Below are 23058 nucleotides of genomic sequence, written 5' to 3' on the forward strand. Positions count from 1 at the left end.
ACATAAATAATACACAATACTACACCCCCAAAGGCTCCTTGGCCTGGGGAAGACATACGAGTCATTCACAAAAGTCACTTACAGAGAGATGAGAAGAAGAAAAAATTGTAGAACATAAGAAATTAAATAGATAGATGGATTAAATAAATTAAATAGACACCAATGAATCCCTTGCAAAAAGCCTATAAAAAATAAATAACTTCTAAGAAGCAAAAAATTTAAAAAAAAAATTTGGAACAAACTAAAAGAGTGCCACCTTCGAGCTGATTCAGGGCATCTTAATCCACACAATATGACTCGCCGTTACAGGATTGAAGCCTGACCTTACAGAAGAAGTAAAAGGAAGCTGAATAAGATTTTTAGTATTGCAAAGATGATAATTTGCTTTGATCAGATCTAAAAGACAGTACAAAACTTGGGAGTTGGAGGAGATAACCATGAAGCAGAGAAAAAGTAAAACATACACACGAAAGTATATACAGTGACTCAGAAATCGAGTAAAAGGATATCTCCTGAACGATTAGTTTCCTGTATGAGGTTTCTAGCTTTATTGTGAACCTTAGAAAGCAGTTTTAAAAGAGAAGTTGACTTCCAAATTTTTGGACAGTTTGAATTGGATCAAGCAGTGATAAAGGACTTAAATTCAGGAATAGTATGTTTCATCCTCTTTAAATAGAGAGACTAAAAGAGATTTACCTCCTTACATCATATTCAACCCTTCCACGATGACACAAAAATTGGAAAAATACAACCTCCAAAATCACTCTTTTTAACTTACGCTCTCTTTCTCCCATTTTACTCACTAATATCCTAGAATCACACAAATGAAAAATACTGTCTTTACATCATCTTACATGACAATACCAACAGTGTTTCATTTAGACAGGGTTTTTCATTTTCATTTTTTTTTACTTTTCATTTCAATTATTTTGACCTTTCGGTTCATTATTTTCTTAACAACCCAAAAATTGTAAGAAAAAAACAGCTTACTTCCTGCTAAACCATGGATGCATTTAAGGTGCAAGGAGCAATAAGGAGCAAAATTAAAATCAGGTGCAAACTGTAAAAGGAGCCTTACCTGGAGACCAGAGCGAAACTTGGATCCAAGTACAGCTGTTCGAATGGCAAATACTAACTGACCGACTTCTGTTCTGTTCAATATTCTTGGAACCTCTGGTTCTAAATAGAAAAAACATGGTCAACTCTAGGAAAAATTTAAACATCACGCAGGAAATAGTCAACATTCCTTAAGGCATTGTGATACATCGCCTCAGATCACAAAATTTAATTATAGCATAAATTTTTAAATAAAGCAGGAAAAAGACTAGATATTTAAAGGTATTATAATACATCATTTGCCTCATACCACAAAACTTAGCAGATGCAAGCATATACTTAAGGAAAAAGCAGGAAATAGACTACACTTCTAAAGGCATTGCGATGCATCATTAACCTCAGACCACGGATTTAATTTTAGCACAAATTTGAAGATAAAGCAGGAAATAAGCTGCGTTTTCAAAGATATGGTGATATATCATTTGCCTTCAATCCCAAATTTAATTATAGCACAAACTTAAAGAGAAAACAGGGTATAGACTACCTTTCTGAAGGTGTTGCGATATAACATATGCCTCGGATCATAAATTTAACCAAGCAGGGCATACGCAAAATAAAGCAGGACTTCTGCTACATTTCAAAAGGTATTATGATATATTATTTGCTCACAAATCTTATTATAGCATATACTTAAGGAAAAAAACAGGGAATACACTACACTTCTAAAGGCATTGTGATGTATCATTAACCTCAGACCACATATCTAATTTTAGCAGAAATTTAAAGAAGAAGCAGGAAATAGACTACATTTCCAAAGATATGGTGATATATCATTTGCTTTCAATCACAAATTTAATTATAGCACTAACTTAAAGAGAAACCAGGGTATAGACCACCTTTCTGAAGGTGTTGCAATATAACATATGCCTCAGATCACAAATTTAACCAAGCAGGATATACACACAATAAAGTAGGACTTGCGCTACATTTCCAAAGGTATTATGATATATCATTTGCTTCACATCATAAGTTCATTTACAGCATATATTTAAGGAAAATCATGACACATTTCTAAAGGTAATGTGATGTCTTTCGCCTCACACCACAGATTTAATTTTAGCACAAACTTAGAGATAAAGCAGGAAATAGACTACTTTTCCAAAAGTCTGGGGATATAGCATTGGTCTCAGATCACAAATTTAACAAAGTGGGACATACACACAATAAAGGAAGACTTCCACTACATTTGCAAAGGCATTGTGATATAACCTTTGCTTCAGATCACAAATGTGAATGTAGCTCAAAAAGACCAAAGAGGACATAGATTGCATTTCCAAATGTATTGCGAAACATGCCGAAATAATTTAAAACATAACAATTAAGAAGAAAAATTCAAAACGAGAAGAATAAAAATAAAAAATAAAAACAATACCTATATACAATTGCTACTCCCCAACAAACACAGGAGTAGTAAATCAAACAGTTCGTGGTCCGAACTGTAGGCTAAGTAAGGAGTGATCCGGCTCAATAGTAACCAAAACTCTAAAAAACTGAATTTTGTTACGTGGGAGGATATTTCCATGGAGGAATTTTTCAAGGGGGAAGAGAATTTCCACGAAGAGGGCGCTGGATTTCCCAGCATTATTTAAAAAACAATCAGAAATTAAGTTAAAAAACAATAAATTTTCAACTAAAAGTAAGGAGCAACATCAAAACTTAAAATGAACTGAAATTATTACGTGTATGAGGGAGTTCGTCCCATCCTCAATGCTTAACTCTTTACGCTAAAGTATTTTTAGTAATTTCAAAAGAGCTATTTATTCCAATTAAACGGCCTTTGTGATTCAGGCATCATTCTTAAAGAATTGAAACAAAATTCAAACTTTAGCGTAAAGAGTGAGGTATTGACGATGGGGCGAACTCCCTCATATACATAATAAAATTATATGAAAATAGAAGTTCGTTACGTAAGTTAATTCGTAAGTTACATATATTTATTGCTAATAAAAACGTTCGTAAATAACATTAAAAGTTCTAGTGCCCTTTTTAAGCAACCAAAAAAAATTAGAAGGCAACTAGGCCCCCTCTCCCGCTCCTTTTTTTCTCAAAATCGTCGGATCAAAATTTTGAGAAAGCCATTTAGCCAAAAGAAGGTAATATTAATATGCAAATTTCGTTTTAATTATTCACGAACGGTGAGCCCAAATCAAAACCTGCATTAATTCAGAAGGGTTCAGAAATTAAATTAAAAAGACAAGTTTTTTTAACTGAAAGTAAGGAGCGATATTAAACTTAAAACGAACAGAAATTCTTCCGTATACGAAAGGGACTGTCCCCACCTCAACGCCCCGCTCCTCATAACCGAGTCAAACTCCAAACTAGCGAAATTAACATAAGTTGGGCTCAAAACCCCTATGCCTTCCCAAGGCCAGAACAAAAATTGCACGTTTCTGAAAAAAATATAAAATTTTTTAATTTTATAACTTTAAAAAAACAAATAATATTAAAATTTTGTTTAATAAATATAAGTATATTTATATTAAACTGACAATGCACTTTCATTTGTAATTTTTTCAGTAAAGTGCAAATTTTGTTCTGGCCTTGGGAAGGCATAGGGGTTTTGTGCCCAACTTATGTTAATTTCTGCTCGTTTTGAGTTTGACTCGGTTATTTATAGTAATTTCTGTTCGTTTTGGGTATCATTTATTTATCGATGCTGATTTGTGGTAGTTTCACGCTTGGTAGATTATTTGATTTTATTTTGCTCATATTTTGTTTAATGGAGTTCTTTACTTTTCTTTGAAAAACTTATTTTTTGGAAAGTTTTTTTTTAATTAATTTCTGTTCATTTGTTATGGACATAGTCTTTTCAGGGAAAAAGAAAATAATGCTTTAAATCTTTTCTTTTTTTTAAGACTTTATACTTGGCCTGCTATGTGTATGCTGGAGAAAAATTTTCAGCAATTTTTAATAACATAAACCCTTTTAAAAATCTGGACACAAATAGTAGTGTTTCTACTATTTGTAGAAACACTAATTGACCTGAACTGGAAAACTTCATACCATTCGCAAAAAAATCTGTTTACTTTCTTTGATAGCTAGGATACACTTACGCTATTTTGATTTGGTTAAATTTTAAGAGCAGAAGTAGCCCCGAAAGTTTGAACATAAAAACTTATTTGAACATAATACTCCCAGGGCACAACTTACAACCCTTGCCCTGAGGATTGTGGGGGGAAGGGTTTTCATCCTTAAAAAGCTAATTTCCAAAACTTTCAACTACGTTGAATAAAATGGCTCTCTGAAATTTTTGATTAGATTTGTTTGGGGAAATGGTGGGCGTGAGAGGGGGGTTAGTTGCCATAAAATCACTTTCGACTATTAAAAACGGCACTAGCCCTCTCAATTTACAATTGAATGAGCCCCTTTTGAAGTTTTACGACATCTCTATCTATAAAAACCTTATATGCCCCCAGGGCATAACTTACAACCTTTGCCCTGGGGGCTCTGGGGGGTTTTTCATCCTTAAATACATAATTTCCAGAAGTTTCAACTACGTTGAACAAAATGGCTATCTCTAAACTTTGATTGAATGTTTTTGGGGAAATGGTGGGCGTGAGAAGGTGGTTAATTACTCTCCACTCACTTTCGATAATTAAAAAGGGCAATTTCAATTTCCAATCATCCTAAAAGACCTAATTTCCAGAACTTTCGACTACGTTAAACAAAACAGATATCTCAAAATTTTGATTGGATGCGTTTGGGGAAATGGTGGGCGAGAGATGGGAGCTAGTTGCCCTTCAATCACTTTCGAGCCCTTTCAATTTTCAATAGAATGAACCCTTTTTGATGTTTTTGCAAAACCAATTTCTATAAAAACCTTACATGCTCCCAGGGCATAACTTACAACCCTTGCCCTGAGGGTTGTGGGGGGGGGGGGGTTATCATCATTAAAGACCTAATTTCCAAAACTTTCAACTACATTGAATAAAATGGCTATCTAAAAATTCTGATTGGATGTGATTAGGGAAAAGGTGGGCGTTGAGAAGGTGGTCAGTTGCGCTCAAATCATGTTAGACTAATGAAAAGGGCAATAGACCTTTAAATTTCCAATCAAATGAGCCGTTTTTGAAGTTTCTACGACAATGCCTTCAATAAAAACCTTATATACCCCCAGGGCATAGCTTATAACTCTTGCCCTGAAGACTGGGGTGGGGGGGGAGGGTCCTGCTAAAAGGTATAATTTCCTGCATTTTAATCTGCTTGGAACAAAATGGCTATCTCAAAATTTTAATTGGATATGTTTGGAGAAATCGTGGCCGTGGAAGGGGTGTTAGTTGCCTACCAATAACTTTCGACTATTAAAAAGGGCACTGCCCATTTCGATTTCCAATCGAGCGAGCCCTGTTTGAAGTTTCTACGACAACGCGTTCTATAAAAACCTTATAAGCCCCCAGGGCATAACTTACAACCCTTGCCCTGAGGGCTGTGGGGGAGTGTCCTCCTCAAACACATAATTCCTATCTGGAAATCAACAACGCTGATCAAAATGGCTATCTAGTAATTTTTATTGGATGTGTTTGGGGAAAAGGTGGGCGAGAGAGGGGGGTTAGTTGCACTAAAATCACTTACGACTATTAAAAAGGACACTAGAGCTTTGAATTTCTGATCGAATGAGCCCTTTTTCAAGTTTCTACGACAAATACTTCAATAAAAACTTATATGCCCCCAGGGCATAGCTTACAACCTTTGCCCTGGGGGCTATGAGGGGGTTGTCATCCTCAAAGACTTAATTTACAGAACTTAAAATTACTTTGAATAAAATGACTATCTCAAAATTTTTATTGGATGTGTGTGGGGAAAAGGTGGGCTTGAGAGGGGGGTTAGGTGCCCTCCAATCACTTTCGACTATTAAAAAGGGCACTAGCCCTTTGAATTTCCAATCGAATGAGCCTTTTTTTAAGTTTCTACGACAACAGCTTCTATTAAAACCTTATATGCCTGCAGGGCATAACTTACAACCCTTGCCCTGAAGGCTGTGGGGGAGTGTCCTCCTCAAAAACATAGTTTCTATCTGGAAATCAACTACGCTGAACAAAATGGCTATCTCAAAATTTTGATAAGATATGTTTCGGCAAATGGTGGACTTGGGGTGTTAGTCGCCTTACAATAACTTTTGACTTTTGAAAAGGGCACAAGCCCCTCCGATATTCAATTGAATGAGCCCTTTTCGAAGTTTCTACGACAACTTTTTCGATACTAAGTCCCCTGCTCTAAAGGAAAAAAATAATAAATGATATATTGTGCCAACATCGTTCTTATATGCCCTCAGGGCATAACTTAAAACCCTTGCCCCGAAGGCTGTAGAGAAGTGCCCTCTTCAAAAATATAATTTCTATATGGAAATCATCTTCTCTGAAAAAAATGGGCATCTAAAAATTTTGATTGAATGTGTTTCGGAAAATGGTGGGCATGGAAGGGGTGTTAGTTGCCTTCCAATCACTTTTGACCATTAAAAAGGGCACAATCCACTCCAATTTACAATTGAATGAGCCCTTTTCAAAGTTTCTACGACAGCTTCTTCAATAAGAAGTGCCCAGCTCTAAAGGAAAAAAATAATAAATAATACATTGTGCCAACATCGTTCTTATATGCCCTCAGGGCATAACTTAAAACCCTTGCCCCGAGGGTTGTGGGGGAATTTCCTCCTCAAAAACATATATTCTATCTGGAAATCGACTACGCTGAACAAAATGGCTATCTCAAAATATCTCAAAACTTAAAGAGAAACCAGGGTAAAGACCACCTTTCTCAAGGTGTTGCAATATAACATATGCCTCAGATCACAAATTTAACCAAGCAGGACATACGCAAAATAAAGCAGGACTTCTGCTACATTTCCAAAGATATTATGATATATGTGCTCACAAATTTTATTATAGCATATACTTAAGGAAAAAAACAGGGAATACACTACACTTCTAAAGCCCTTTTCAAAGTTTCTACGACAGCTTCTTCGATACGAAGTGCCCATCATTATACGATGGTATAATGATGTGCCCATAAATAACATTAAAAGTTCTAGTGCCCATCATTAACCTCAGACCACATATCTAATTTTAGCAGAAATTTATTGCTAATAAAAACGTTCGTAAATAACATTAAAAGTTCAAGTGCCCATCATTAACCTCAGACCACATATCTAATTTTAGCAGAAATTTAAAGAAGAAGCAGGAAATAGACTACATTTCCAAAGATATGGTGATATATCATTTGCCTTTAATCAAAAATTTAATTATAGCACTAACTTAAAGAGAAATCAGGGTATAGGCCACCTTTCTGAAGGTGTTGCAATATAACATATGCCTCAGATCACAAATTTAACCAAGCAGGAAATACACACAATAAAGCAAGACTTGCGCTACATTTCCAAAGGTATTATGATATATCATTTGCTTCACATCATGTCCATTTACAGCATATATTTAAGGAAAATCATGACACATTTCTAAAGGTATTGCGATGTCATTCGCCTCACACCACAGATTTAATTTTAGCACAAACTTAGAGATAAAGCAGGAGATAGACTACTTTTCCAAAAGTCTGGGGATATAGCATTGGTCTCAGATCACAAATTTAACAAAGTGGGACATACACACAATAAAGGAAGACTTCCACTACATTTGCAAAGGCATTGTGATATAACCTTTGCTTCAGATCACAAATGTGAATGTAGCTCAAAAAGACCAAAGAGGACATAGATTGCATTTCCAAATGTATTGCGAAACATGCCGAAATAATTTAAAACATAACAATTAAGAAGAAAAATTCAAAACAAGAAGAATAAAAAAAAAAAAAAAACAATAGGTATATACAATTGCTACTCCACAACAAACACAGGAGTAGTAAATCAAACAGTTCGTGGTCCGAACTGTAGGCTAAGTAAGGAGTGATCCGGCTCAATAGTAACCAAAACTCTAAAAAACTGAATTTTGTTACGTGGGAGGATATGTCAATGGAGGAATTTTTCAAGGGAGAAGAGAATTTCCATGAAGGGAGCACTGGATTTTCCAGCATTATTTAAAAAACAATCAGAAATTAAGTTAAAAAAACAAGTTTTTTCAACTGAAAGTAAGGAGCAACATTAAAACTTAAAATGAACTGAAATTATTACGTGTATGAGGGGGTTCGTCCCATCCTCAATGCTTAACTCTTTACGCTAAAGTATTTTTAGTAATTTCAAAAGAGCTATTTATTCCAATTAAACGGCCTTTGTGATTCAGGAATCATTCTTAAAGAATTGAAACAAAATTCAAAATTTAGCGTAAAGAGCGAGGTATGGACGATGGGGCGAACCCCCTCATATACATAATAAAATTATATGAAAATAGAAGTTCGTTACGTAAGTTAATTCGTAAGTTACATATATTTATTGCTAATAAAAACGTTCGTAAATAACATTAAAAGTTCTAGTGCCCATTTTAAGTAACCAAAAAACTTGGAGGGCAACTAGGCCCCCTTCCCCAGCCCTTTTTATCTCAAAATCGTCCGATCAAAATTTTGAGAAAGCCATTTAGCCAAAAGAAGGTAATATTAATATGCAAATTTCGTTTTAATTATTCACGAACGGTGAGCCCAAATCAAAACCTGCATTAATTCAGAAGGGTTCAGAAATTAAATTAAAAAAACAAGTTTTATTAACTGAAAGTAAGGAGCGATATTAAAACTTAAAACGAACAGAAATTCTTCCGTATACGAAAGGGACTGTCCCCACCTCAACGCCCCGCTCCTCATAACCGAGTCAAACTCAAAACTAACGAAATTAACATAAGTTGGGCTCAAAACCCCTATGCCTTCCCAAGGTCAGAACAAAATTTGCAGTTTACTGAAAAAAATATAAATGTTTTTACTTTTATAACTTTAATAAATCATATAATATTAACATTTTCATTACTAAATATCAGTATATGTATATTAAACTGACAATGCACATTCATTTGTAATTTGTTTCAGTAAAGTGCAATTTTTTTCTGGCCTTGGGAAAGCATAGGGGTTTTGTGCCCAACTTATGTTAATTTCTGCTCGTTTTGAGTTTGACTCGGTTATTTATAGTAATTTCTGTTCGTTTTGGGTTTGATTTATTTATTGATGCTGATTTGTGGTATTTTCACGCTTGGTAGATTATTTGATTTTATTTTTGCTCATATTTTGTTTAATGGAGTTCTTTACTTTTCTTTGAAAAACTTATTTTTTGGAAAGTTTTTTTTTAATTTATTTCTGTTCATTTGTTATGGACATAGTCTTTTCAGGGAAAAAGAAAATAATGCTTTAAATCTTTTCTTTTTTTTAAGACTTTATAGTATGGCCTGCTATGTGTATGCTGGAGAAACATTTTCAGCAATTTTTAATAACATACACCCTTTTAAAAATCTGGACACAAATAGTAGTGTTTCTACTATTTGTAGAACATAATACCCTCAGTCGTTCTTGGGATACCGCTGAGATGCCTTAATGGGAATCAGCATTAACACAGTGCATTTTGATTTAATCTAAAGGCAACATATATTTTTTAAACATAATGGGCAAACGGGAGGGTAGGCGTGGAAGGGGGACTAGTTGCCCTCCAATCACTTTCTTTGATAGCTAGGATACACTTACGCTATTTTGATTTGGTTAAATTTTAAGAGCAGAAGTAGCCCCGAAAGTCTGAACATAATACCCTCAGTCGTTCTTGGGATACTGCTGAGATGCCTTAATGGGAATTAGTATTAACACAGTGCATTTTGTTTTAATCTAAAGACAACATTTAGTTTTAAAACATGAGGAGCACATGGGAGGAGGAGCAGAAAAGGGGGATTTGTTTTCATTCAATAAATTTTGACATAGCAAAAGGTTAGTAGTAGCTCCTGTTTGTTGACAATTAAGCTCTTTCCGAAATTAACACAACCACTCCTTCGGCACGACGAACTATAGCACTAAAAACAACAAAAACAAAAATACAACACCTTGTATGCCCCCAGGGCATAAATTACAACCCTTACCCTAAGGTCTGTTAGGGTGGTTGTCATCCTCTAAGACCGAACTTCCAGAACTTTCAACTACGTTAAACAAAATGGCTATTTCAAAATTTTCATTGGATGTGTTTGGGGAAATGGTGGGCGTAAGAGGGGCGGTAGTCGCTCTCCAATCACTTTCAATTTCCAATCAAATGAGCCCTTTTGAAGTTTCTACGACAAAACTTTCAATAAAAATCTTATATGCCCCAGGCCATAACTTACAACCCTTGCCCTGAGGGCTGCGGGGGTGTCATTCTCAAAGACCTAATTGCCAGACCTTTCAACAAAGTTAGACAAGATGGTTATCCGAAAATTTTGATTTGATGTGTTTGGGGGAATGGGGGGCTTGAGAGGAGGGTTAGTTAGACTTTAATCATTTTCAACTACTACGAAGGGCTCTTGTACTCTCAATTTCCAACTGAACGAGCCCCTTTTGGAGTTTTACGACAACTATATCTATAAAAACCTTATATGCCCCCAGGGCAGAACTTACAACCTTTGCCCTGTGGGTTCTGGGGGGTTTGTCATCCTTAAATACATAATATCCAGAAGTTTCAACTACTTTGAACAAAATGGCTATCTTTAAACTTTGATTGAATGTTTTTGGGGAAATGGTGGGCGTGAGAAGGTGGTTAATTACTCTCCACTCACTTTCGACTATTAAAGAGGGCAATTTCAATTTCCAATCATCCTAAAAGACCTAATTTCTAGAACTTTCGACTACGTGAACAAAATGGATATCTAAAAATTTTGATTGGATGCGTTTGGGGAAATGGTGGGCGTGAGAGGGGGGTTAGTTGCCCTTCAATCACTTTCGAGCCCTTTCAATTTTCAATTGAATGAGCCCTTTTTGATGTTTTTACAAAACCGGTTTCTATAAAAACATTACATGCTCCCAGGGCATAACTTACAACCCTTGCCCTGAGGATTGTGGGGGGAAGGGTTTTCATCCTTAAAAAGCTAATTTCCAAAACTTTCAACTACGTTGAATAAAATGGCTCTCTGAAAATTTTGATTAGATTTGTTTGGGGAAATGGTGGGCGTGAGAGGGGGGTTAGTTGCCCTCAAATCACTTTCGACTATTAAAAACGGCACTAGCCCTCTCAATTTACAATTGAATGAGCCCCTTTTGAAGTTTTACGACATGTATCTCCACAAAAACCTTATATGCCCCCAGGGCAGAACTTACAACCTTTGCCCGTGGGGCTCTGGGGGGTTTGTCATTCTTAAATACATAACTTCCAGAAATTTCAACTACATTAAACAAAATAAATATCTTTAAACTTTGTTTGAATATGCTTTGGAAAATGGTGAGCGTGAGAGGGGTGTTAATTACTTTCCACTCACTTTTGACTATTAAGAAGGGCAATTTCAATTTCCAATCAAATGAGCTCTTTTTGGAATTTCTACAAGAGCTTTCTATATAAACCTAATATGCCCTCAGGGCTTAACTTACAACCCTTGCACTGAGGACTCTGAGGGGTCTATCATCCTAAAAGACATAATTCCAAGAACTTTCAACTACGTTGAACAAAATGGATATCTCAAAATTTTGATTGGATGTGTTTGGGGAAATGGTGGGCGTGAGATGAGCATTAGTTGATATCTAATCACTTTCAACTATTAAAAAGGGCACTGGTCTTTTCAATTTCCAATTGAATGAGCCCTTTTGAAGTTTCTACGAAAACGCTTTCAATAAACACCTTATATGCCCCCAGGGCATAACTTAAAACCCTTGCCCTGAGGGCTGATTTCCAATCATTCTTTCAAAGTTTTGAATTTCCAAAACTTTCAACTACGTTGAACAAAATGGTTATATAAAAATTTGGATTGGATGTGTTTGGGGAAAAGGTAAGCGTGAGAGGGGGGTCAATTACTCTCCACTCACTTTCACCTATTAAAAAGGGCAATTTCAATTGCCAAACAAATGTAGAAATTTTTACAACAACTTTCTATGTAAACCTTATATGCCCCCAGTGCACAACTTACAACCCTTGCACTCTGAGAGGGTTATCATCCTAAAAGACCTAATTTTCAGAACTTTCGACTACGCTGAACAAAATAGATATCTCAAAATTTTGATTGGATGTGTTTGGAGAAATGGTGGCCGTGAAAGAGGGTTAGTTTCCCTTCAATCACACTCGACTATTAAAAGGGCACTAGCCTTTTCAGTTTTCAATTGAATGTGTCCTTTTTGATGTTTTTACAAAATTGCTTTCAAGAAAAACCTTACATGTTCCCAGGGCATAACTTAAAACCCTTGCCTGGGTTGTGGGGGGGGGGGATGGGTGGTCATCCTTAAAGACATAATTTCCAAAACTTTCAACTACGTTGAACAAAATGGACATCGAAAAATTTTCATTGGAGGTGTTTGGGGAAAAGGTGGGCGTGAGAGGGGGGTTAGTTGCCATCAAATTACTGTCGACTATTAACATGGGCACTAGACCTTTGAATTTGCAATTGAATGAGTCCTTTTTCAAGTTTCTACGATAAAGATTTCAATAAAAACGTATATACCCCCAGGGCATAGCTTATAACCCTTGCCCTTAAGACTGTGGGGGGAGTGTCCTGCTCAAAGGTATAATTTCCTGAACTTTAATCTGCGTGGAAAAAAATGGCTATCTCAAAATTTTAATTGGACATGTTTGGAGAAATCGTGGCCGTGGAAGGGGTGTTAGTTGCCTACCAATAACTTTCGACTATTAAAAAGGGCACTGCCCATTTCAATTTCCAATCAAGCGAGCCCTTTTTGAATTTTCTACGACAACGCGTTCTATAAAAACCTTATAAGCCCCCAGGGCATAACTTACAACCCTTGCCCTGAGGGCTGTGGGGGAGTGTCCTCCTCAAACACATAATTCCTATCTGGAAATCAACAACGCTGATCAAAATGGCTATCTAGTAATTTTTATTGGATGTGTTTGGGGAAAAGGTGGGCGTGAGAGGGGGGTTAGTTGCACTAATATCACTTACGACTATTAAATAGGGCACTAGAGCTTTGAATTTCTGATCGAATGAGCCCTTTTTTTAGTTTCTACGACAAATACTTCAATAAAAACTTATATGCCCCCAGGGCATAACTTACAACCCTTGCCCTGAGGGCTCTGAGGGGGTTGTCATCTTCAAAGACCTAATGTACAGAACTTAAAACTACGTTTAATAAAATGGCTATCTCAAAATTTTGATTGGTTGGGTTTGGGGAAAAGGTGGGCTTGAGAGGAGGGGTTAGTTGCCCTCGAATCACTTTCGACTATTAAAAAGCGCACTAGCCCTTTGAATTTCCAATCGAATGAGCCTTTTTTTAAGTTTCTACGACAACAGCTTCTATTAAAACCTTATAATTTTGATTGAAGGCCTTTGCATATTTGTTGTTATATAGTTTAAAATAATTTTATGGCCTGTTGATTAGCGGTTATTATTTTTATTTATTTTTTTTTACTCTTCGTATTCGGAGGAAATAAAAAGTTTGAATTGAATTGAATATGCCCCCAGGGCATAACTTACAACCCTTGCCCTGAAGGCTGTGGGAAAGTGTCCTCCTCAAAAACAAAGTTTCTATGTGGAAATCAACTACTCTGGACAGAATAGCCATCTCTAAATTTAGGTTGAAAGTGCTTCGGAAAATGTGACGCATAGAAAAGTTATTAGTTGCTCTCGAATCGCTTTTGTCCATTAAAAAAAACAAAAGCAGTTCTGAATTTAAATTGAATGAGCCCTTTTCAAAGTTTCTACGACAGCTTCTTCGATACGAAGTGCCCTGCTCTAAAGGAAACAAACAATATATAGTAAAATATGCCAACCTCTTTCTAATATGCCCTCAGGGCCTAATTTAAAACCCTTGCCCTGGTGGACCTGGGGGAGTGTCCTCCCTAAAAGCACGTTTTCTATTTGGAAATCAACTATGTTGAACAAAATAGCTACCTCAAAATTTTGATTAGATGTGTTTGGGGAATGATGGGCGTAGGGGGGGCTAGTTGCCCTCCAATCACTTTTGACTATTAAAAAAGGCACTAGCTACTCCAATTTCCAATCGAATGAGCCCTTTTCGAAGTTTCTATGACAACTTCTTCAATACGAGGTGCCTGGGTATGGAAACAAAAAAAATAAATAAATAATACATTGTGCCAACATCGTTCTTTACTTAGGCAGCGCTATTGCGCTGCCTATGATTAATGATTCACTAGATGAAGGTTAACACGCTCTGGCGATTTTTCTTGATGTCGCCAAGGCGTTTGGCACCGTAAATCATTCGTTGGTTCTTTCTAAACTTAAGTTTCATGGGTTTTCAACACAGGCTGTTAAATTTTTTGCATCTTACCTTTCTGGGACGACTGGAATGTATTGATAAATCTCGTGATCTCCGTTCTGAAACTTTTCCGATTAATTACAGAGTGCCTCAGGGCTCTGTCCTTGGGCCTATTTTTTATAAATTATTTGCCAGAAGTTTTGCCTCTTTGTAAAATTATAATGTTTGCTGATGATGTAGTAATTTTTGCTTCTCACCAGGACCTATCAATTCTTTTCCCAAACCTCAAAAATACGTTACTAACTGTATCTGATTGGTATTCAAGGAATTTACTAGCTCTTAATGGAAAAAAATGCCAATATATATTATTTTCAAGAAGTGGATCAGTAAGCCCAAAACAATGGGCCAAAAATCTGGAGCTCAATTCCACCATCAGTTCGAGAATGCAGCAACAAGCGACATTTTCTAAGACTAGTGAAGAAACATCTTACGACAAGTTAAGCATCTTGTTTATTATGGTTTTCTTTTTCGTCCTTGGAAAATTTAGTTAGAAAATGGCTGTTTATTCTCGTTGGCAATATTTTCAGCGCTAAAGTATGTCACCAGGTATGTGCACTGTTTTGTGACATTTATTTATGTATGTGTTGTAAATAAAATATTCTACTCTCTTCTAATTAGTTCTTAAATTTTATTATTTAAACCTTCGCAACCTAAGCAAGACTTAGCAGCTTCCTTATTCATCAATAGCCCTATCCCTGCCTATGCACTCCATCCTTCCTGTCTTAGTAAATAAATTCTAGGCCCTATATCACCTAATTTCATGTTTCCTATCCCTGGGATATGAGTTTCTGAAACTCCAAGCAAGGTCAGTTCAAAATGTCTGAATTCTTCAGTCCAAATGTAAATATGATAGATGTTTCTTTAAAGTTATAACATTCCAAGTAATACTTTTCATAGGAACACAAAACGTTTATCCTCACATAGGCTTTATACAGGGGTGCCAGGTGCCCACTCCTCTTCTAGATTTAAAAAATATCTTTTTTTGGTATTTTCATTGAAGCATTTTTTTAAAAAAAGACAAAATTGTCCTCTTCCCTTGATTTTAGAAAATATATTTTTTGTATGTTTGTTTCAAAACATAACCTTACTTTAACACAAAATCATTACCTGCACTATTATTTGACTATTATTTATGCTTTCTTTAATAACACAGAAAATAATCACACATAATCTTTTGTGAGGATAAAGAGAAAAATTCTTGCCTTCAGGCATCATGCATAAAAAAAGAAAAAAAACAGATAAAGGACAACCATCCAGGTTTGCAAATATGCTACTGAAGTGGTATAGGAAGGCGAGTAATACATATCTTTGTTGTTTTTTTTTGGGGGGGGGGGATATCTATTATTTATGTATTTTTTGTGTGATGTTTATTATATAATACTGCATTCAATGAGCTTGATGAGTTTATGATGAGAAAAAAATTGTGTGCATGATTATGCTGAAAGGGAAGGAAAGCAATACAAGTTTATGATCCTATATATCCATCTATACCTGCTTTGGATGATTTGAAAGTTACTGGCCCTGATTACAAAAATACCACAGAAAAATACAGGCTGCAGGTACCATTATACAGCCTCACATGATTATTTCCAGATTAGTGATTGGCTGGGAATTACAGACATTTACTAATTTTAATACAAAATACTTTCTTAGAATACATATTTTTGCTTCATGAAAAAAAAACAGCATATTAAATTCCCAAAAAAGACATTACCCTACTAAACAAATGAGTTAGTCAATATTTTCAAAAAAAAAAAAAACTAACCTTTAACTGGTCTGAAGAGTATGTGAATTGTTGAGCCAGGCTTGATTGGTTTAATGTCATCATCCTTCTTCAAAATCTTTCCATGGTGAATAAGAACTGAAAAAAATAAATTATTGTCAATAAAAATGATCAAACTCAATTGCAACAATTATTTTGTGAGAGGGAGCAGAGTTCTAGGGAAAAGCTGGACAAGAATGTGAAGTACATGGGAATGAGAAAATCAATTCTATAGACAAAGTATTAAAAAAGTACTTGAATTTTTTAATGTAAAATCTATATAGTACCATATAGAAAGTGGACTGTTTCACCATAGGATTTGTTTCAATTTTCTTAATAAGTATATGATTATCTTGAAAATTCTACCTTTATAATTCATAATTTTATATGCACTGATAGTCATTTTGTAACACACTAATTTTGAAAATACACTATAAGCTAAAGCCTAAGGTTAGAAAATGCTGCCTAGCCCTAATCTTAAACATGGGTTGTTAAAATTAGAATCTAAATCATAGACAGACGCTATACATTCAATCCAAGACACACATTTGAAGCACAATAAATGTGTTTAAATAGACTAGCAAGATTACTCTTTTTTAAAGTTCAAATGTTAAAAAAAGGTTACTCTAGATTGCAGTCAGCCAATTCTAACTAGCCTATTCCCACCTATGTAAAACTGTCTGCATTAAATCCAAGTTTAGAAACCTACTGTTCATGTTTATGATGGATAGGCTGACATTTTATTAGAGCATTTTTCCAAGATTAGGCACTGTCTGTGTACTGGGACAAATACCCTACTTGACAAGAGTAGTGAAAATAAAATTAGTGCCAATGTATTTCTTATTTTATGCTTCTTTTCATTAAAACAGCCATTACCCTGACAATACAACCAGCCAACCCGCCCCCATTGGACTATATATAGGGTAGAGTGGCATATACGGAATGCAGTAGTTAGTGGCTCAAGCTGCCTTTCGGCCATCTAATATTCCCTAAAAAGTCTGTAGAGGTCATCTAGCATAGTTAGATGATTGTGATGAAGTATTTGCCTAGAGGCTAAAATTAAACAATACAAAATCACTGTTTTTTGGTGTGACCAAGTGCTCTGTATAAATATTAAGTTATATTAGATATATGATTTTCCCAGCTATTTAGTTAATTGAAGTTTGCAATCTGTCAAGTTTGCTCCAGCAGTTATTCTTGGGTCTTTTGTTAGCCTATCATAGGCTACTGATGAATGTGATATATACACAATGATGAATGTGAGGATAAGCCTAATGTGTTAATATTAGATGGTTCTGCTGTTTGTTTATGTACCTGTTCATATAGAATCTGTTTTTCAAATCATAGTACCTATGTAAAATTCACTATTTTGATTTGTAAATCTTTCTTGTTTCATTAATCCATTCTTATATTTTGAGTTGTTCTTCTGTATATTTGGGTACATTTTCTTCAAATATTAATCCTGTGAGAATTATTCAAAACAAGCTTATAGAGTATTATCAAGAAAATCAGAAAGAGAATCAGTTTGAGAAGTTTATAGGGATCTTAAGATATTGCTGGCGGAGGGTCCTTCATTTTTATATATTAGTGTTTATGTATAGGTACAATGTGAACCAGCTACTAGGGCGTTTTAATGGTTGGTTTTATAGCCAATGTAATATACAAAACCAAAATACTAGGGGTAGGAATGATTATTGCACTCCACCTATAGTGTTGGCCAGGTCCAAAATTTCTTTTATTATAAAGGGTATAAATTTATGGAATAATTTGGATAATGATATGAAGAAGATAGAAATTTTTTGTGATTTAAAAGGAAAATTGGAAGAAAAATTACTAAACAAGAAAAATTACCACAATTATATTTTATTATAAAGGGTATAAATTTATGGAATAATTTGGATAATGATATGAAGAAGATAGAATTTTTTTTGTGATTTTAAAGGACAATTGAAAAAAAATTATTAAGCAAGTATGATTTTTAGTTTTGTTTGTTTTGGAGGAAATTTGATTTGATTTAAATTAAGTTGTAACTCTTTGTCGGTTGGTGAGTGTGACCCCACAGCATGGATATGGTATGTAGTTGCTGCCCCTGTAGTATTTTTTTCCCTCTCTTTTTCTTCTTTCTTTCTTATTATAGTGAATTGAAAAGATGTTATATGTATTTGTTTTTTTTTTACTTGATTCCCCCCATGTCAACCATTTGGTTTTGGGTGAATCATATTGATTGTTATATGAAAATTGTTGTTAAGTTTAAATAAATATATAAAAAAATATACCATGCTGTATAGTCAGTGAGATAAGCGCCTGCCTTACAGCATTTGCATTAATTCCAAGTTTCTAAATTAGTGACAGCCTGAGAAGTTATTACAGAGAAGTATTTTTTGTTGGATTATTGATTTACAAGAAGTTTTGATTTGCCTAGGTAGTAGCCTAGCACCTACCCTTGACTTATTTAATTTCACTTACCTGATTGAGCTGAATTTATTGTGTTCAGCAAGGCAAGTCACAAATATATAAGCCCAGTCATAGGCCATGATAGGTGTGCTGCCTGTTCTACAGATTTGGATGAGGGGTTTGCAGCCATAGACTGTGACGTTTGTGAGAAGTGGATTTGTAGTGATTGTCTGGACCTGTCTCGTGGAAAATATAAATTATTAAGCAAGATGTTGCAATCACTTATTGTTCATGATCTTGTCCAGTCTGCAAAGTCAACCCTCCCTCTCCCCCTTTAGTGAATAGACTATGATAGCAAATCTAGCTTCTGTTATGGATAATTCCTTGAAATCTTTCAGGGAAGATCTCAACTAGTCAGTACTTCAGTTTGCCGCAACCCTTGCCCTGGCTGTGGGGGAGTGACCTCCTCAAAAACATAATTTCTATCTGGAAATCAACTACGCTGAACAAAATGGCTATCTCAAAATTTTTATTGGACGTGTTTCGTGAAATGGTGGGCGTGGAAGAGGTGTTAGTTGCCTTCCAATCACTTTCAACTATTAAAAATGGCGCTAGCCATTCCAATTTCCAATCAAATGAACCCTTCTCGAAGTTTCTACAACAACTCCTTTGATACTCAGTTCCCTGGTCTAGAAAAAAAATTAACAATACATTGTGCCAACATTGTCCTTTACTTAGGCAGCACTATTGCGCTGCCTATGATGATGCCCTTATGGTAAACTTGGATAGAAGTGTCTTGATTTAGTTCAACATCCCCAATAATATGCTCTAAAAGTTCCAGCCTACTCCTTTTTTCCCCTGGGATATTGCACTAGCACCCATTTCATAATATGGATATGTATTGTACCTTTTGATTTAGTTTTACTCTCCCTCTAGTTTCCCTGAAAGTTGAAACTTAATACCTTACTTTGTTTCTGAGACATTGTATCTATGCTCCTTTGAAAACCTGGATGTATTTGAACCCTTTTGATGAAAATTACCCGAAAATTCTGATGAAATTGGAAGAAAAAAATCACCATTGATTTTGTAGATAGATGTTGTCTTGTACACACTGGGATATGTCCCAATGTGCACCAATTTTCCTGTCCCACTACAACTATACCAGATGAAACCCATCTTAAAAATCAAGCATTGTTTTTACCTCTTTTGATTATTTTGACACAAGATGGCCACTAACATAACCAGATAGTTTGGCCTCCATTTGGTACCACAACAGGGGTGTAATTTGCTATGGGGCAGGGGGCAGGAAACTGCCCCCTTCAGACCCAAGTTTGCCCCTCCCTCCCAGACCTCAACTTGCCCCCCCCCCCTGATGAAATTTAGTTTCTTTAAAAAATCTTTTCAAAATTAAGATGAGCCTGCATAAATTCAAGTATCCAGAGAAACAGGTCAGTTTTCTTTAGAATATCTTTGCCTTTGTGGTAATATATGACTCATTTTTCAATTTTCACTTGACTTAGGAAAATTGGCTCCAAATTTGCCCCCTCCCCAAGGATTTTGATGCAATTATGCCACTCTACCACAAACACTAAATTTTACTGAACTAAAGAAGAAAAAACAAAAAAAATCAAGAGACAAGATGTTTTTTGGGGGTATTTCCCAACTTTGTGGTAGGTTTACTCAGAAACAAAAATTGAAACATGCCAAAATAATTGGTCCAGATGGTTGAACATCAAACTAACTATGCTTGATGGCATTTATGGATATTTTTTTTTTTAGAATGCTAGATGGTACCTTCTTTCACTCCTTTGTGTATTGGTATAGTGTGTAATTTGGTCTGTCAGGTGTGTTACAGCAAGGATCTTGCAGGCCACATCAAGACACCTTGGAGGCTGCGTGCAGCCCACAGGCCACACGTTGCTGACCCATGAACTAAAGTATTTCCTGGGAAGACCTTTTTGACATACCTACCATTACTCCTCTCTGTAGAGGGCAGTGACCATTGAAGACCTTTAAAATTTGTTGTGTTATGAAAGTGAAACCTTGCACAATATATCTTCTGCTAAAATGAAGTGCAATAAAACTATTTTCAGCTTCACAACTTTGCTCAGTCCCAAATTGTGAGGTTTCAAAGATCTGCAAACACATTTCCTAAATTTAGAAAAAATATGACTTAGAATTCTACTCAAATAAAAGGAATTGCATTTTCAGAGAGAGAAGAAAAGATTGAAGCAAATCATTGATTGTGAATTTTAGACATTTTAAAGTTATCCAATTCAACTACCACAGAATTGAAAAGGACGTGTAGTGTGGAAGGAGATAAAATATTGTTAATTTGGAAAGACTTAAAGAATATTTGTTGCAAGAAGAGGAAAGTGGACAATAATGGAGCCATCAGGGGCTCTGGTCAAAATCCCCTATGGCTACCAAAGTATTCAAGGACTAACAACAGTGCCTGTAGTTAACCAGTATGGGCAAATTTTTATACCAATCCAATAGCCCTAATAACATGTGCTTGCCCAGTGCATCATCCTATGTACCAATGGTACCCATGCAAAATAGACACAGCCCACTACTTGATCAGGAGTATCCACCCCAACCAAGTAGCAGAGAAGCATATGATGAACAGGAAATAGACATGTTCAATTGTGTTAACCCCTATATTGCAGAAGGTGTGAACACTGAAATAGGCAACAAATCAGCTACAAAAGGAAGAGCTACAAATGTGGAGTGTCAACAGCCTCAAATGAAAAAGTATAATTTAGTAAATAATGGTGGACTCTCGTCCCAGGTTCCAAAAGATGGAAGGCAAGAGATAAATATGGAACCAAACAGAGACAGTGGGTGTCAACAAAATTAAATATCAATAATATTTTTATTAAATAAAATATCAATAATTTTGAAATCCCAGAAGAATAGTTTTTAAGATTATAATAATTGAAGTAAAAGAGGAAGCAGAATCAAGAAGATTTCCAGAAGATTTCAGACTCTCAAAGTGTATGAAAGAACTATTAAAAGAAAACAAGTTTGAGTTTTTAGTGAAAGAAGGAAAATGGTTATTTTTGAGAAAAATGAGATAGCCGAGAAAATTTTGAAGCAAAGTCAAATGTGTGGCTTGGCAATAGAGGCCAAGAGAAGAGGTGAGACAGTAATACCCCCTTGAAGTTTCAGAGGATGATATTTTAGATAGTTTAGATAGCCCAATTCCAATAATTAGGGCCAAAAGGCAAAAAGATTTAATAGAGAGACTAGGAAAATGGAAGACAGTCTAGCAATATTGCTTACATTTGAAAATAATTCCCTTCCCCCAGCTGTCTGAATGGGGGGGGGGGGAGGAGGATTATACATGAATATAATAGACAATTACTACAATATCATAAGTGCCAAAGATATGGACATGTAAAGAAATATTGCCCAGCAAAAAAAGAAATTTGCCTACAATGTGCTGGCAAGCATGCATCTGGACTGTGTCAAACAAAGAACAGCAATCTACAAAATGGAACATCTTTATATAAATACATCGATTTTTATGGTTTTGACCTGTTAACACCTATGCTGGGTTAAATTTTTGAAACCCGTTTTTGGAAGTTATTATAATCCAAGTTTCAGTCATTGACCAGTTTTGATCTATATTAACTGGATTTATTGTTTCGCTATTATGTCAAGGCCCATAAAATACACATGCCCTGAGTGCAGACTTCGTGCCGCCAGTGGAACAGTGCAGTGCAGTCGGTGTCAGCAGTGGTTTCATCCAAAATGTGCAGGCATTTCTATTGAGAAGAGAAAACAATGTGGTGAGTGGTTTTGTTTAAACTGCCAGTCCCCCCGTTCTTTGAATGAGGACCCCGCATCACCTTTAACACCACTTTCTCTACCCCTTGTCTCTAAACCACGTTCTACGCCCAAGTCTGCCACAAAAACTACAACCCCAAAATCAATTTCAAAAAATCAAGCTTCCCAAGTCCCCCCTTGTGTTGACTGTGTTAAACACATCAAACAGCTGGCTGATCTCCGAGCTAAATATAATTCCCAGTTAGAGAAGAATTCAGAGCATGAAGTAGCCATTGAAGATTTGAAAAAAAAAAGTTGAAAATCTTCTCAATGACCAAAAAAATGGTAACGATATACTCCAGTAACATGATCTTGAAATTCAAGAATTAAGTGAAATTACCAACTCCCATAATTCACAACACCTCCTTATGGAGGATGAATTCGACAGTCTATAGAGCAATCAGGTGACTCTTAAATTGAAAATCACCAAATTACAAAAGAATTTAAAAAACAACGAAGCAATTATTATTACCCTAGGGAATCAGTTATCTGAGTTCAGCAAATCCAGCATTAATTGCAGAGTATCCCATGAGAGCTTACAAATACCTACGTGTAGTATGACTACTGATGACGCCCTTGAGTTCGTTAATAGTCCAGTGACTTCCGGCTTTTCACATAAATTATATGGTGATAATGAACTAAACAAAAAGGTT

At 35.6% G+C, this 23058-nt stretch overlaps 1 protein-coding gene across 1 annotated transcript in view; it reads right to left on the reverse strand.

Annotated features, from left to right (window-relative positions):
• LOC148943117 (ubiquitin-like protein 7) overlaps nt 1–23058 on the reverse strand; it is an 80874-nt gene that overhangs the window by 40208 nt on the left and 17608 nt on the right. Inside the window, exons 2-3 of the mRNA XM_089102091.1 lie at nt 16184–16279; nt 1079–1179 (exon numbers count right to left, since the gene is read on the reverse strand). Coding sequence (XP_088958217.1) covers nt 1079–1179; nt 16184–16279 — 197 coding nt within the window. The remainder of the gene's footprint in view (nt 1–1078; nt 1180–16183; nt 16280–23058) is intronic.

Source organism: Artemia sp. Qi Xiang Cuo, chromosome 16 (genome assembly GCF_049724085.1).
Source record: "Artemia sp. Qi Xiang Cuo chromosome 16, ASM4972408v1, whole genome shotgun sequence".
Classification (NCBI taxonomy): domain Eukaryota; kingdom Metazoa; phylum Arthropoda; class Branchiopoda; order Anostraca; family Artemiidae; genus Artemia; species Artemia sp. Qi Xiang Cuo.